Genomic DNA, 13453 nt, shown 5'->3' on the forward strand with positions numbered 1-13453 from the left:
TCCATGGGAATCAATAAAGCGTCTGTGTTACCTATTGTTTCGTGGGAAAATGACGCTTGAAACGTCTACAGCAGGCCAGTTGACTCGAAATGTAGGATTTGCGCTTTCGCGCAACTACAGGGTGCCGCCTGAAGAGACTCATTACTGATTGTAAGAGACGCCAGTGACATTGGGTGTACTATTAGGTTCGATTACGACGCTAAATGGAATTGTCGGAAGTCGTACTGCGAAGAGAAAGCGTTTGCGCTCGACCTGCCTTTTCTGTGGTTGTGTTTGCGCGCATTTCATTCGTGTCAATGGCGGCTCATGACGCGTTATTCATTACTGACGAGACCGGGAGTACGATCATTCAAGCACTCATAGCTTCACCTTTTTAAGGCGACGCCACCTACGGGATAGTGAGAAGGATCTCCGAGGGTTAAGAACTCCTCAGCGATCTCGGGAAATGGGTTTAGCCCCACTCGCCGTTTTTCTCAACACGCCACGCCGTGTCGCCGCTCAAAAGAACACGGCTCCCCTGCGCGGTCGGCTTTCCCACGATAAGCTCGTTACTGCGGGAAAGACAACCTTACGGGAACAAAACTGAAGCGCGCAAAAGAAACAAAAACGCAATGAGAAAATGACGTTGGCGTTTTTCTTTGTTACCTTCTCTTTACACCCCATTTGCCTTGTTTCGTTTTCAATCCATCGTGTTTTTTTTTATTATTATGTCTTGTTTTTTTTTTTCAAATTGCGTATTCGGCGACTAATCTGTCGTCCTAATGGCTTCCGATAATGGCTGGCGATCGAGATTATATTTTATGCAAATTGGATGTCGTCGTGCACCTGCTTGGGCAATGAAGGGAGAATGATGGCTCTTTTCTCTTCTGTCTCTCGGTGTTCACAGGACGGCAGCCGGGGAGACCTGGACGGTCTGGCGCGCCAGTACGCCGAGGAACTGAGGACGCACTTTCAGGATGTGCTCGAGAGGCTAGAGGAACTGCGCAGGCGCAGAGTGGCCGCCGACTTCGCCCAACTTCCGGTAAGTAGTTTTTTTTTTTTTTTTTTTTTTTTTTTTTTTGCGATTATTTTTGTCACGTACTGGGCTTCGGTTCTGATATCTTTTCAATAAAATTAGCTCCCTAGGGATCGTGCTAATTCGATTAAAGTGCAGCATCAAAAAGGTCTGCCTGCCATAAAGGAATTACCTTGTGATAGCGCTTAAGGCAACGTCCTGTAGTTATGACATTTTGCAGAGCGGGGTATTTAGTTAGAAAACTTGACACAGTTCGTGCAAATAAGCGACCGCGGGAATTGATTTCGTTCTTCTTACAATTGAAATGTGTTTCTTTTTTATTTTTCAAACTACCAGTGTGGCTAAACGTGCTCCTTTGGGACACCAACCCTAGAGGTAAACTTCGGTGCCTGTCAGTACCCTGTCTGAGCAAACTTTTTGTTCGCGGTGACTGTGTCGAGCAGTCAGTCTGCGCTCAGCTGACGCTCGAGGCTTCTCTCAGACAAACTTACATTGCTCTCTGATTTATAGAGGTGTCCATCCCAATAGGTTTGACTCATAAGTTAGTGGCAGCTGCTCTAGGTTTTCAGGTGGTCTTAAATACACTTGAAGTCAGACAGTAAATATCCGCGAAACCTCACGATATCTTTTCCTAAACTCTAAATCTTTGTTGCTTACCTGTTTTTGTTTGCCCATAGGAATAAAACAGGATGTTTGTCGTTTAAGTTGTTCTTCTCCCAACAGATAAGAAATAGATGTTTTTGTTGGAGTACACTATATGAAACAGACCCACTTTTTACGTTAGAACCGATGCTTCTTACCTTATCACTTGAATGAGGCTACCCCTTGGTTGATTTTTGTTCCTTATTTTTCTCCTTTTTTTGCAGGATGCTATTGACTATAGTTTGGGTTATAAGGCGCCTCGGTTTTACAGACCTGGCAAATACATGGTAATTCCTCTTGCTTGTTTTTATCATGCCATGTTCCTTCGGCTAGATATCTTGCTTTCGGTAGAAAAAGCCCGTTACACAACCGAAATAAAAAAAAGGGGGGGGGGGGAGGGGGAGCTAGAGGGGTTTTTAATTTAGTATTTTTAGCATAACATCCTGATCTATGTGCTGCGAAAAACAATAGAAAAAAAAAAAAACAGGTTACTACCCCTCGCGCTTTGCTCTTCTATCCAAAAGACGCAATACTATTTTTTATCGTTTCTCTTTTTAACGAGGAAAGAAACAGAACAGCGAAGTAGAACGTATCGCGTCTGGACGGCGCTCAACCATTTTGCTCCAGTCTTGCGCGTCTCCTTGCCCAACTCCACTCTATCTTTTGGACCAGAAGTGTGGTTTATTGGCACCAAGCACGTGGCGGTCGGCCGCGCCAGGAGGAATGAATTGTTGTCAACACTGTCAACCCTGACACGATCTCTTCCCTTTCTCTGCGTTCACTCATCCATTGCTCTCGGCTAAAGGGTATGCGGATAAGTTGCGGAATTTTTAAAACCCGTGATGAGTGTGCATGAAGTTAGAGCCGTCAAGAATATACCTCAGAAGCACGCACACACACAAAAAAAAGTCGAATCGGTATTTTTCTTAAAGGTTGTCCTGGCTTTTATTTTTAGCTTCGATTATTTATTTTTTCTTTAAGTTTAGTTTTGGCGGTAGGAATGCCGTGGGTATTTTATGAGCTAGGCATAATCGACGTGAGTTCAAATAGTAACCAGAAAGCCTTAAAATATACGTTTCTCTGTGTCTTTCAACGGAGGCTCGACAAATGTCAGCGTACTGAAGTTGCTTACGCGATTTTGTGCGTAAACAAAGCGTAAAATAAATCACACACACACAAAAAAAAAAAGCAGACGTGAGATTTAACGTGGGTTTAATCGCTGGCTCTGGCGCGATGTCCCGTCGGACGGTCGTAGGTGGCCGATTCTGTACCTGAAATGATATGCTGATTAAGAATGTGCTGCCCAAGGTTTTACTGATTTTTTTTTCCAGATATACCCCCTTTTATTTTATTTTATTTTTTCTTCTGAGAAACGTTTTTTCTTGTGGCTATGTTTTTCTCTCGTCTGTAAATATGTTATTCTGTTTTTAAATCCCTTCCTGCTATATTCGATGTCCGCCTAGCCTTTCTGTCTCGAGCAGTTTTTCAGCCTCTTTTTATTATGTTTTCTGATTGGCCATTGTACGATTATCTGAAAGCAACATTGCGCAATCCATAAATTACTTAGTTGTTTTTTTGTTTTTTTTTTTCACTTTTTTTTTTTCATTCCCGGTCAGCGAATCCGTTGGTGGCAGCCGTACGGCGTAAGTTGTTGAGAGTTAAAATAGCGAATTCCTAGGCATATATTCGAGACTCCTCTTGTGTACCTAATAAGCTATATCTTCACGAGTAGCTCTGAACCCATGGCATGTCACCAGGCTCGATAACCCCGTAATTCCTAAGCCGTCCATCGCTTCAGCCGATAATGGTGATCAAGGACCAATTGCGCGGCGAGAAAGTCGTCATTTTGGTTAACTACCCTTCATGTTTCTTAATAAGTTCTCTACGACTATAATACCGACAACCAACTCTATTTGCCACCTCACGCCAAGGTTTCTGACATAAAGGCATTCGGAACAATGGTAGCATTCACTAGCGGGAAATTTGTTTCCTTCTTGCGTTTTCGGATATTGCGCGGCTCGATTGGCCATTGATGGGTCGTGTCTGGAGGGAGAGCAACACTCTAAGAAATGCTCGGGTCTCCTTACCCGCAAAGAGCCAATCTCTGCGATTTACGAAATCATCTCAGCGAATGATGAGGCGGAACATCCGTTTAGACCTCAAAATTAACTCTGCGCTGTGGCATTACGCAATACAAAGCGTCATGCTTGCATTGCGTAATGCCACAGCGCAGAGTTAATTTTGAGGTCTAAACGGATGTTCCGCCTCATCATTCGCTGAGCTGATTTCGTAGATCGCATAGATTGGCTGTTCGAGTGTTTTGCGGGTAAGGAGACGCGAGCATTTCTTAGAGTGAAGGGTTTCAAAACGCTTCTTTGGAACATCGGAACGCGAGAAGAGGCACTTCAATCAGCGGGCAACATAAAGAGCGCACGAAGAACGAGCGATGACGAAGCAGCTACGCACGCGCTGTCATTGGTTAAGATCGGAAAGGGGGGGGGGGGGGGGTGGGGGGGTGGGGAGGAAGAGGGTTCAAAAGCATGTTGCTGCATTCGGAGTAAACAAACGCACGAGGGCGCTTTTCTGGTGGTTCACTAGGTTCACGAGTAAATTTGGATATTTGGCACACACTTGTGTCAGTTTTACGTTTGAGCGTAGCAGAAGTAACAAGAGCGAGCTGCGCGCTTTGCACGGGCTTGCCGAGCAGTCGCGTTTGATTGTCCTATGCAAGAATAGTTCCGAGGCAGCATGTTCTTGCTTGTAGGTTCGGCTTTGCTCGCACATGGCGAGACGCAAAGAGCTGTCTGCATATGTGCAGTACTTACAGTTTTGACGTCACCATACGCTCTTTCGTCAACGTCAGAGCTAGTGTTACCACCATGCCAGAAACGGGCTTCTGGCCAGCGCCATTTCCGCTGCGTTCGAGCGTATGGCGCGCATGCCTTGCTCGCTTTTCTCGGCGACACAGACGCGCTTGCTGGGCTGCTACGATCGCAGGCTGGGCTGTAACCTCGTGAACATTTGGAACGGTGTGTACGAGGAGCTGACATCTCGTGGGCCCGTTTCGTTTGTTGGTCGTTTCAGCCTTCCAGCTGCCTGAACGAACCAGAAGACGACACGGGCGGTGCCGATCCGTACGGGCTCTACGACGTCCGACTAGCCTCCTTCTCGGGGGCCGGCTCTCCGCAACGGTGAGTGGCGTCAGTCAAGTTGGCCTAGGGTTGGTGCCGTCGGTCTATCTGCCAATGGTGGGAAGTAAATTAAGCCTATCTTAACAACCAACCACGAAGCGTGAACCTAGAATGAGTCACGCCCTGCGTTTCCTATGCTGTCGGTAACCGCGCCAAACACATTCTGTGTAAAAAAAAAAAAGGATTAAAATGGTTGTGCATTCACTTACCTGCAGGGCACGCGAGGGTGGCCAATATGTGCGAACAGTGGAGAAAGATGGAAAATATGTTTATTGAGGATCATACGATATGGTGACTCGATCGTTTAGAATACATCAGCGCCGAAGAGATAAGAACACCATGCAGCGAATGATCGACGAAGTGTAGAATACAACTAAACATTAAAAAAGTCTTGTTCTTAGGGACGGCGGGAAAAGGAAACCTAAAGCTCATTGTCCTTGTTCACATCGCAATCGTCTGAGTTTCGGCATTCGCTGAGATCCTTGCATCGTTGGCATTGATTGGTTACCTACGTGCTCTAAAAAAAGTGACACCCACTTTTTTTTTTATTTTTAGAATGGGTGTTTAATTATGTTGGTATAGCTGCGACAACGCCCACGGGCATGGTACTGGCGCGCGGCGAGGCGTACGGGTAAACAATCTAATAGCGGTGTGTAGCCTGTCGGCGGCTGTTTATTGACCATCCGGATCGTATTTACTATATCGATGATTTTGGAACGGATACCGAGCACGGAATGCCGTTATTTATTCGCAACTTGCAAATTCTGGGAAAGGGGGTGAAATGTTTGTCCTCGTAACTTGAGATACTCAAGGTCAAGGAAACACTTCACTCCAAAATAATCCCCCCCCCCCCCCCCCCTAAAAAAAGGCTCTTTAATTTTTATTTAGTTGGAATTGGGTGCTCTCGCAAGCACCACAACAAAAAATTTTTTAGTGCCGTCGAGCTTGTACAGTTCAAATGCACGACGAACCGTCAAATGCACGACAAACAGTGTCCGTGTCACGGCAGCTTGATCGCTGCCACTTCGCTACGGCCTGTCACTTCGCCAGGAGAAGCATTAAAGTAAAGCTGAAGCACTTTTCGAGAAATCTGAGTTAGGAACGGGCTAGTATAGCTTTTTGTGCCGTGAATTCAGTTATCGCTCTTACCTTGGGCAGAAGTAAGCGTAAACAGCATTTATTTTGAAAAAAAATACGCGCAGCGCTTGTCACCGGGCACGCGACGATTCTTTCTGCCGCCTGTTGTCTGCCCATAGCGTCGTGACGTCATTGACGGCATCCCCGAGCCAGCCCTGTCAAGAGATCCCGCTGGTGACGTCACTTTTGCTAGTTTTTCTCTCAGCTCTCTCGCTTTCCTACCATATGCGCGCCAGAACGTGCGGGTCGACGTGAAATTCCAATTGGCTTTTTTGACGCTTCCACTTATAAGATCGAAATCAAACTTGAGAAAGGATTTTTAAGGTTTTGACATTACGACACTTACTGTTTGTTTAGATCCAAGGACTTCTTCAGCTTCCCTTTAAAATAGTGACCCAACGGAGTTTCCTGAGTTTGTCGCTGGTGGCGAGCGAGAAACAGCGGTCTCGAGCAATGATTTTGCGTTGTTCGGGCCTGGTTGCGCTCCAGCTCGTTCGATGCCAGAGCAGTCACCGTGGTGACCGGCGCTATTCAGCGTCACCAGGTTCAATGTCACTCACTGCGGCCGCCTTGAGCGTTACCCCCGGCAGCCACTCCGTAGGTCGTTCCTAGCGGAGCGGGAACGGGAATCAAGCGGCCGCGGGCCAACCCTCAAATGCGGAATTGCTGCCTTCGGTGGTGCTTTCATATCGCACACACTGTTGGAAGCGCCATTACAATCAGCAAACCCTATCCCTTAAACGAGCCTTTCTCTGGTGTGTTTCTGTCGATCGGGACCGCGCACTCGCGTTAGAAACAGTTGTGCCACGCAGGTCTAATTTCCCTTTCGCGTGCAGCGATGGAGCATGACTCCGAAGATAATGGGAGGACTGAGCTCGCGCTGCGTACACTTGGCGGCAGTCAAAGCATTTGCCTGTTTTGCCGGGACGGAGAACAGCTGTAAAGGGTGAACTATCAAGTCGCTGCTTTGTGCCACAGAATGTTCCTAAATGTCCCTCTGCGCCCACTCCCCGTCCCCAACTTTTTTTTATTAATGTATATAGCGTTGAACAATGAAGTTAATAGCAAAATATTGCTTTTTTTCTGGTCATTTTATTTTCGCGGCAGCTAACGTAGACATTCAGATGTTCTGATTACTATGAGACACACCTACGAATTTCTTCGTTTGTGTAGCTTTAAACGTATCTTAACTATAAATTGTTATTTCCTGCAAAGACGTCGCCGCGTAATAAATATTAGCTTTCAACTCGTATTATTTTTGGTGTCCGAAAACCATAGAAAACGCTAGACGATTTATGTCCTTGCATTGGGCAACACCAAAAGTCATCTCGGATCTAGCGTTCCCCCGTTTCCCAACTGACCTTCTGACATCTCGGAAAGGTTGCAGCGGCCAACGCTCGCTTCATTGATCCGCCGGCATAGGCGACGATGACGACTACAATGATGATGATGATCGCAGCGCTTACCACGCCTACCCCGCGCTCTGCCGGCGCGCTCTCTAACTATTTGTAGGCAAGGAAGCTGAGCGGACGGAGAGGGGGATCCGAAGAAGTCTCATTTCCCTTCTGATTGGCCCATTTAGTCGCCTTGGTAACGGCTGGCGGTTGCTTGGATTGCCGCGCTTCGTTTCTTTCGACTGAGCGAGTGGTACTCTGTTTCTCTAGGTGTCTACATCACTTTTGTAGCAGGAAAGAACCCGCATCCATTGGAGTGTCGGATTAATGAGTCGTTTCGCGCTACAAAGCTGAGCTTCACTTTTTCTTGTGCGTACCAGTTTTTTTTTTCTTTATCGTTTTATATTTTGTTTCATTCGGTGTTGTGCCAAATACAAAAAAAAAAGTGTTTAAGTTACCGAATACCCATTTGAAAATGTATTTAGAGTTCTATCAAGTTACTTTTAGCATAAACTATCTTGAGTAGGGTACAAATATCTTGAAAACGTAATTCAATTGCATTCCAATATATTTTTCAAGTTTTCCAAGCTCGTGTAGTACAAGAATGAAATGTCAGAAAGGAGTGCTCTATTTGTAATGACTTTTTTGAAAATCACATTCTTCTATGATCTTCAAGACCTCCAAGAAGCGCTTTAGCGGCTGCAATTGATGTTTACCCTGAAATAAATCGGGATACGCAACATAATGCGTGCCGAAATGTTTTAGGAACAAGCGGGGCTCGTGTATTGTAGGCATGACACCTGCCGTGCTTTAGTTTGACGGCATGCTCCGCTCATGGCGCATTCCGCAATAAGTTCGTCATATCCCCCGCCGCGATTCGGGGGACTTGGCATGTAGTCCGGCATTGTATATCCCCAACAATCGAACTAGAAGTCGATCAGAAAGCCAGAGTTGTTGATGAGTACGCGACTGAACGACACACGCCCCCGCTCAGGAGAGACATCGACTCGAGAACAGCTGTCGCTGAATAACAATCAAGGGTGAGTACTTTGTCCCCCTCAGTCAAAAGCGAGGAGCACCTATACCTTCAAACCGTAAAAAAAAACAAAAAAAAACAAAAAATTAGGAACGTCAAGAGGGAAACACAGGAGAAGGTATACAAAACCGCTTCTAAACCCCGTTTCCTGCCCCTTTCCTTACCAGTTAGAAGCATTGTTGACGCACTGAGGCCAAGATGATCAAGATTTCAGGATCGGAATTCTCTAGGTTATAAATAGGGTTCCGCGTTTTCGGTTTTTATTTTTTCAAAATTCGGCGTACTTTTTTCGGTGTTTATTTTAAAATTTGATTTTCGGTTTTTTTCGGTGTATATTCACCCTCAAAAAATTTTACCGTTTTGTTTCGGTGAACATGAAAGAAACACTATCGGACACGGGATCAGATGATCACTCAAAGAATAAAGGCACATATATATGCGTGGTCTTCACTACAACTTCAGTCAGGACACACCTCAAAATTGCCGAATTCGCGGGCATAATCTTCAGCACGCTTTTTTTTTTTTCCTTCCCATTCTGACGGCGTGACTGTCTGAGGTGATGACCGTACAAAAACCAGTAAAATGGCAAGACAAAATCTATTGTTTTTATGTTTTTAACCACAGGGAAGTTTGAGAGAGGGTGATAAGAAGGTATCAACGGCTTTCCTCGATGTCTTCTGAAGTGCATGACACCCGAACCTTTTTTAAGAACAGGGATTTGACAAACTAAGCCCGATCACAGAAAGGACACAGATGTCCCGCGAAAGCCAATCAAAGACCTCTTTTGTTTCATGTTGAACCTTGGAAGAAGGCAATTACGAAGACGTCACACAATGTCGAACCTTGCAAAGCCCTCTCTCCCCTCCCCGCTCCCCCACCCACCTCGATGCGGCCCTAAGAAACTAACCGTTTTTTATTTATAACCGAATTTTAGAAAACGAATTAGACGTCCTTTTATCGGTTTCAACGTAAAACGCTGAACCTACAAACTGACCTTTTTCGGTTAAAACCGAATTTCCAAAAATTAATTCGGCGTACTTTTATCGGTTTTTATCGGTTTAAACCGAAAACTCCGAACCCTAGTTATAAATGACTCCACCAGGCGAAAAATTGGTTTCGCGGATTTTGAGGACGAAATAATGCGCGCATTTGGAAGGAGATGGAAGAAACGCTTTTGAACGAGCTTCGGGGAAAAGGTTACGCCATAGTAGGCACACAAGGAGCTTATTATGAAGCTTAATCTAGGTCACTGCAGCCCAAGAAAGCCAGCAGGGTCTAGCTTTTTTTGGCAGAGGGAGGGCCTGTGCTCACATGAAAACGTTTTCGCGCATTTCCATACTGGAACTCCATGAACCGGCGATTTCCGAAGATGATTCATTGTGATTGTACCGAGCGTTGGAGTCGCAATCCTTTGTTTACGGAACCACTCAAGCTCCAGCCAAAAGGTGGAAGGGACCGGTGGCCGAGTGGGCCAACGCGTCTCAGCTCGGAGCGTGGAGCGAAAGCTTGCGCTGCAGAACCTCCTGGGTTCGATCCCCACCCCCTGCCCGTTCCGATCTGGATGACTGTCGTATTGGCAGGTTCTCGTGTAATCACTACTGCGTGGTGCACGCGAAAGACTCCAGGTTAGCGGTTGTACTGCACCGGCTACATTTCTCGTCTACTGCTAAGACACAGGTCGCCCGTTGAGTCCTACTAGCATCAAGGCTGTCTAAACACACAAGCAACACTATTTTTTTAGAGGTGGCGGTCTGAGTGTAAAATCCGTATGATTGGAGCAGCACTTTCGTTTGGAACAGCTAGCTCCAAAAGTAATGTGCCATTCAAAAACAGCTTGGAAAAAGAAATTAAAGTGGACAAGAGGACACGTAAAGGCGGGCGTACTTGAGGCTATCCATTTGGTGTTTTTTTGGCATTCGGAGACTGCGATATGCTCGTGCCTTGTTTTCTGTTCTGTGTTCGGTCGCTTGGCCCCAAGTTTGCCATCGGTTGAGGTTTACCCTGAAGTCTGTAGTCACCCCTGATTCCACAGATTGACTTGGCCAAATTTTTTTCCCAAGGTTGCAAAATGTGTTTGAGATACTGAGTACACGATAGGGTGAGAAATTGAATTAAGATAGAGTGGGAAGTACTATATAGGCTAAATGTGTTTCCAAGATACCATAATACTACCAAAAGTTTTTGAAATACAGTATCCTGACTTATGCCCCATTCACACGGACGGTATAAAGGTACCTTTAGCATAGGTCCCTATCCTAAAGGAAGATGGACTTTGCATTCACGCGGCGCACAAAGGTCCCTTTCGCTAAAGGGGGGTTTAGAAGAAACAGAGCTCGCAGACCTCCCTTTACATCTTCGGGGAGTACAGGGAGTAATAAAAAGAATATTTGCGAGGCAGATGCTGTAAAGTGTACGTGAGCACAAACCTGATGGAAGATGGTAGTGACAAATATTTATACTCGCGACAGCGGGAAGCAGCGGTGGCCCAAACGTAATGGCGGCTGTACGTGCGTTGAGTAGTGAGTACACTCTATTTTGAGTAGCGACGACGATCCGTCCGCTTCGCCTGCCCAGAGCATTTTTGTGACCATGATTTCGCCTGGTGGACCTGTGTACTTGGGTGCCAGCACTAGCGGCACCAGTAAGAAAGGCCCTCGAGTTCACTGGTTCGAGACGGGAAAATGGTCTCTAACCCGTCTCTGGGAGGACAACATCGGCGAGCTCCGGCGACAAAGGAGGAACGCCGGAGTGTACGAGACGATCCACCTCGGTCGAACCGGAGGCAAACGCAAAGAAGTAGCAGAGCAAACTAGTGGAAACACGGAGAGTTGGCTATCGCGTTTCGCACCTTGTGTACCCCGACTGCGTACCTCCTTAGGATTTGGATTAGATAACACGGCGGGCAGTTCGCCCACACCAGCGAGACATTCTAAAGAAAAGCTGATGTTTTTTCTTGCTTCATGTAATAAAATCAATAAAACAATTATTCATTCGTTTTAAAACGACACGTTCCACTTCTAATAAAGTACAGAATGTGTCCCAACGTGTTTAGACCAAAAATTATATATTGCTCCTTCGCACCTCGGTTTAGCCGGGCTATCGCCGCTGCAATAAACATCAACCCTAAACCCTCCGTTTATTTGCCGTGTGATTCCGAACGCCTTTTGATATGGCTACCTCTATCTAAGGGACCACCTAAGCTACAGGTCCTTCAGGCAGCCCGTGTGAATGGGGTATTAGAGTATTTACGATAGGCACAAGTCTGGTTCATATTGCGGTGGACTGCTAAGGACGCTACGAGGTATTAAGAAGTTTTCGTAGATCGTTTTCGCCTTCCCGCAACGGCACTCCGCAACCCGCTACGATACCCGGGACTCTAGAGTTAAGGCCATCGGCGCGCAGGCGCAGTAGTGGAGTCTTCGTCCCGGAAAGCTTAGCGGAAGGAGAAGCGCGGTCCACGAAAACTCCCTATTAAAGAGTTTTAGGGAACCGTTTTTGCACACCCGATACGGTACGACGGGCCCTCCGGTATACGAACTGCGCATGTGCGAGTCTTCTGCGGCAGCGCATGCGCAGTTAGTACCGGAGGGCCTATCGTACCCTATCGGGTGTGCAAAAACGGTTCCCTAAAACTTTTTAACAGGGAGTTTTAGGGAACCGTCTTTGCACGTCCGATGCGGTACGAGGGGCACTCCGGTACGAGTTGCGCACATACTACCGTATAGAAGGCTCTCACATGCACACTTCGTACCGGACGGCTTATCGTACCGTATCGGGTGTGCAAAAGCGGTTCCCTAAAACTCCCTGATATTGGGTACCGTTATCGGAAGTAGCGGAACGACCTACTAAAACTACCCAATGCTGTAAGTGTGTCACGTGACCGTGAGAAAAGGCCCGGTGACTCGCGCGTTTGGCGCTCTTTGACTGGTCCCAGTAGCGCGTCGGTTGCGTCTGGAGTCTTAAGCTGAAACGAAGTATAGCGGATGCGCCGAACCGGAGAAGATTCGTAACTTGAAAGGGATTGTACTATACACGCTTTCTCTGTTCTGTTTTGCTTCCTGAGTTCATCGCGCATTCTTGTTTAGCTCTCCCAAGAGTACAAACAGAAATACTGAGTGATCTTAGGAAGAAACATCGGACGGCCCAAACGCGTAGCCGTTTTCACCGCCGGTGAGGCGACCTACCGACACACACTCACGTTTCTAACTTTTTTTTTTATTATTTCGACTAGCTTCGCAGACAACGCACACATATCCAGGGGACATCCTAAGGACATCCAGATCGGGATGTTAAGGATGTCCCGTGGATTTCCGAATGAGGTTCGGAAAACGTCCCGTGTGAAACGCCGAAAAACATCCGTGGGACGTCCCACAGCGTGTGTTTTCTGGACTTCATTAAGACATTACATATTATTTTATACGCGACTACCTCTATACACTACGGCTTTTATTATGAACCTACCAGCGAATCAGAGGTCTTACGAGTAATGTAATAAAATCGAACCCAAGGCTGCTTAAAATCGCGACATCGAAAGAAAAAAAAAAAAGAAAGACAGGATTTTTTGAGGCCGGTGACCTCTTCCTCAGCTTTCTTCTTCCCAAGAGAGCTGAGGAAGCAGGCATCGACCTCTAAACGTCCTGTCTTTTTTTCTTGTAACTAGAAGCAGCGGCGGGTTTAAGAAGTTCCATTTTGTATTACGGCTTTTATAGGGAGAACACATAAGTCCGGAATGCTTTTGTTTTAAACAAATAAACCTTCATTAGGAGTATCACTTGGAAACATGCCGTTTTAAGGGTTTTTGCACTTGTCGGTGCCAGAGAAGGATGTCTCCGCGGAGCTAGCAGACGCACCTGAAGTGAAAACTATACATTTCGTGTTGCCTTCCATAAGGGTATGGTCACTACAAAAAACACGGAGGCAGTGTGGCAACATACGGCGAGATGTGTGCTGTATACGCTGCGACGGGCCAGCTAAAGGAGCTGCAAAACGAGACAACGAAGATAGACGCTCTTACATCAGTAGCTTTTTCCCCATTCTA

At 46.4% G+C, this 13453-nt stretch overlaps 1 protein-coding gene across 2 annotated transcripts in view; it reads left to right on the forward strand.

Moving 5' to 3' along the window:
• LOC8043697 overlaps nucleotides 1–13453 on the forward strand; it is a 288228-nt gene that overhangs the window by 96459 nt on the left and 178316 nt on the right. For both annotated transcript variants that reach the window (XM_040505222.2, XM_029987475.2), the window contains exons 2-4: nucleotides 887–1021; nucleotides 1882–1944; nucleotides 4742–4848. In XM_040505222.2, coding sequence (XP_040361156.1) covers nucleotides 887–1021; nucleotides 1882–1944; nucleotides 4742–4848 — 305 coding nt within the window. The remainder of the gene's footprint in view (nucleotides 1–886; nucleotides 1022–1881; nucleotides 1945–4741; nucleotides 4849–13453) is intronic.

Source organism: Ixodes scapularis, unplaced genomic scaffold, assembly GCF_016920785.2.
Source record: "Ixodes scapularis isolate PalLabHiFi unplaced genomic scaffold, ASM1692078v2 PGA_scaffold2__306_contigs__length_199485367, whole genome shotgun sequence".
Lineage (NCBI taxonomy): Eukaryota > Metazoa > Arthropoda > Arachnida > Ixodida > Ixodidae > Ixodes > Ixodes scapularis.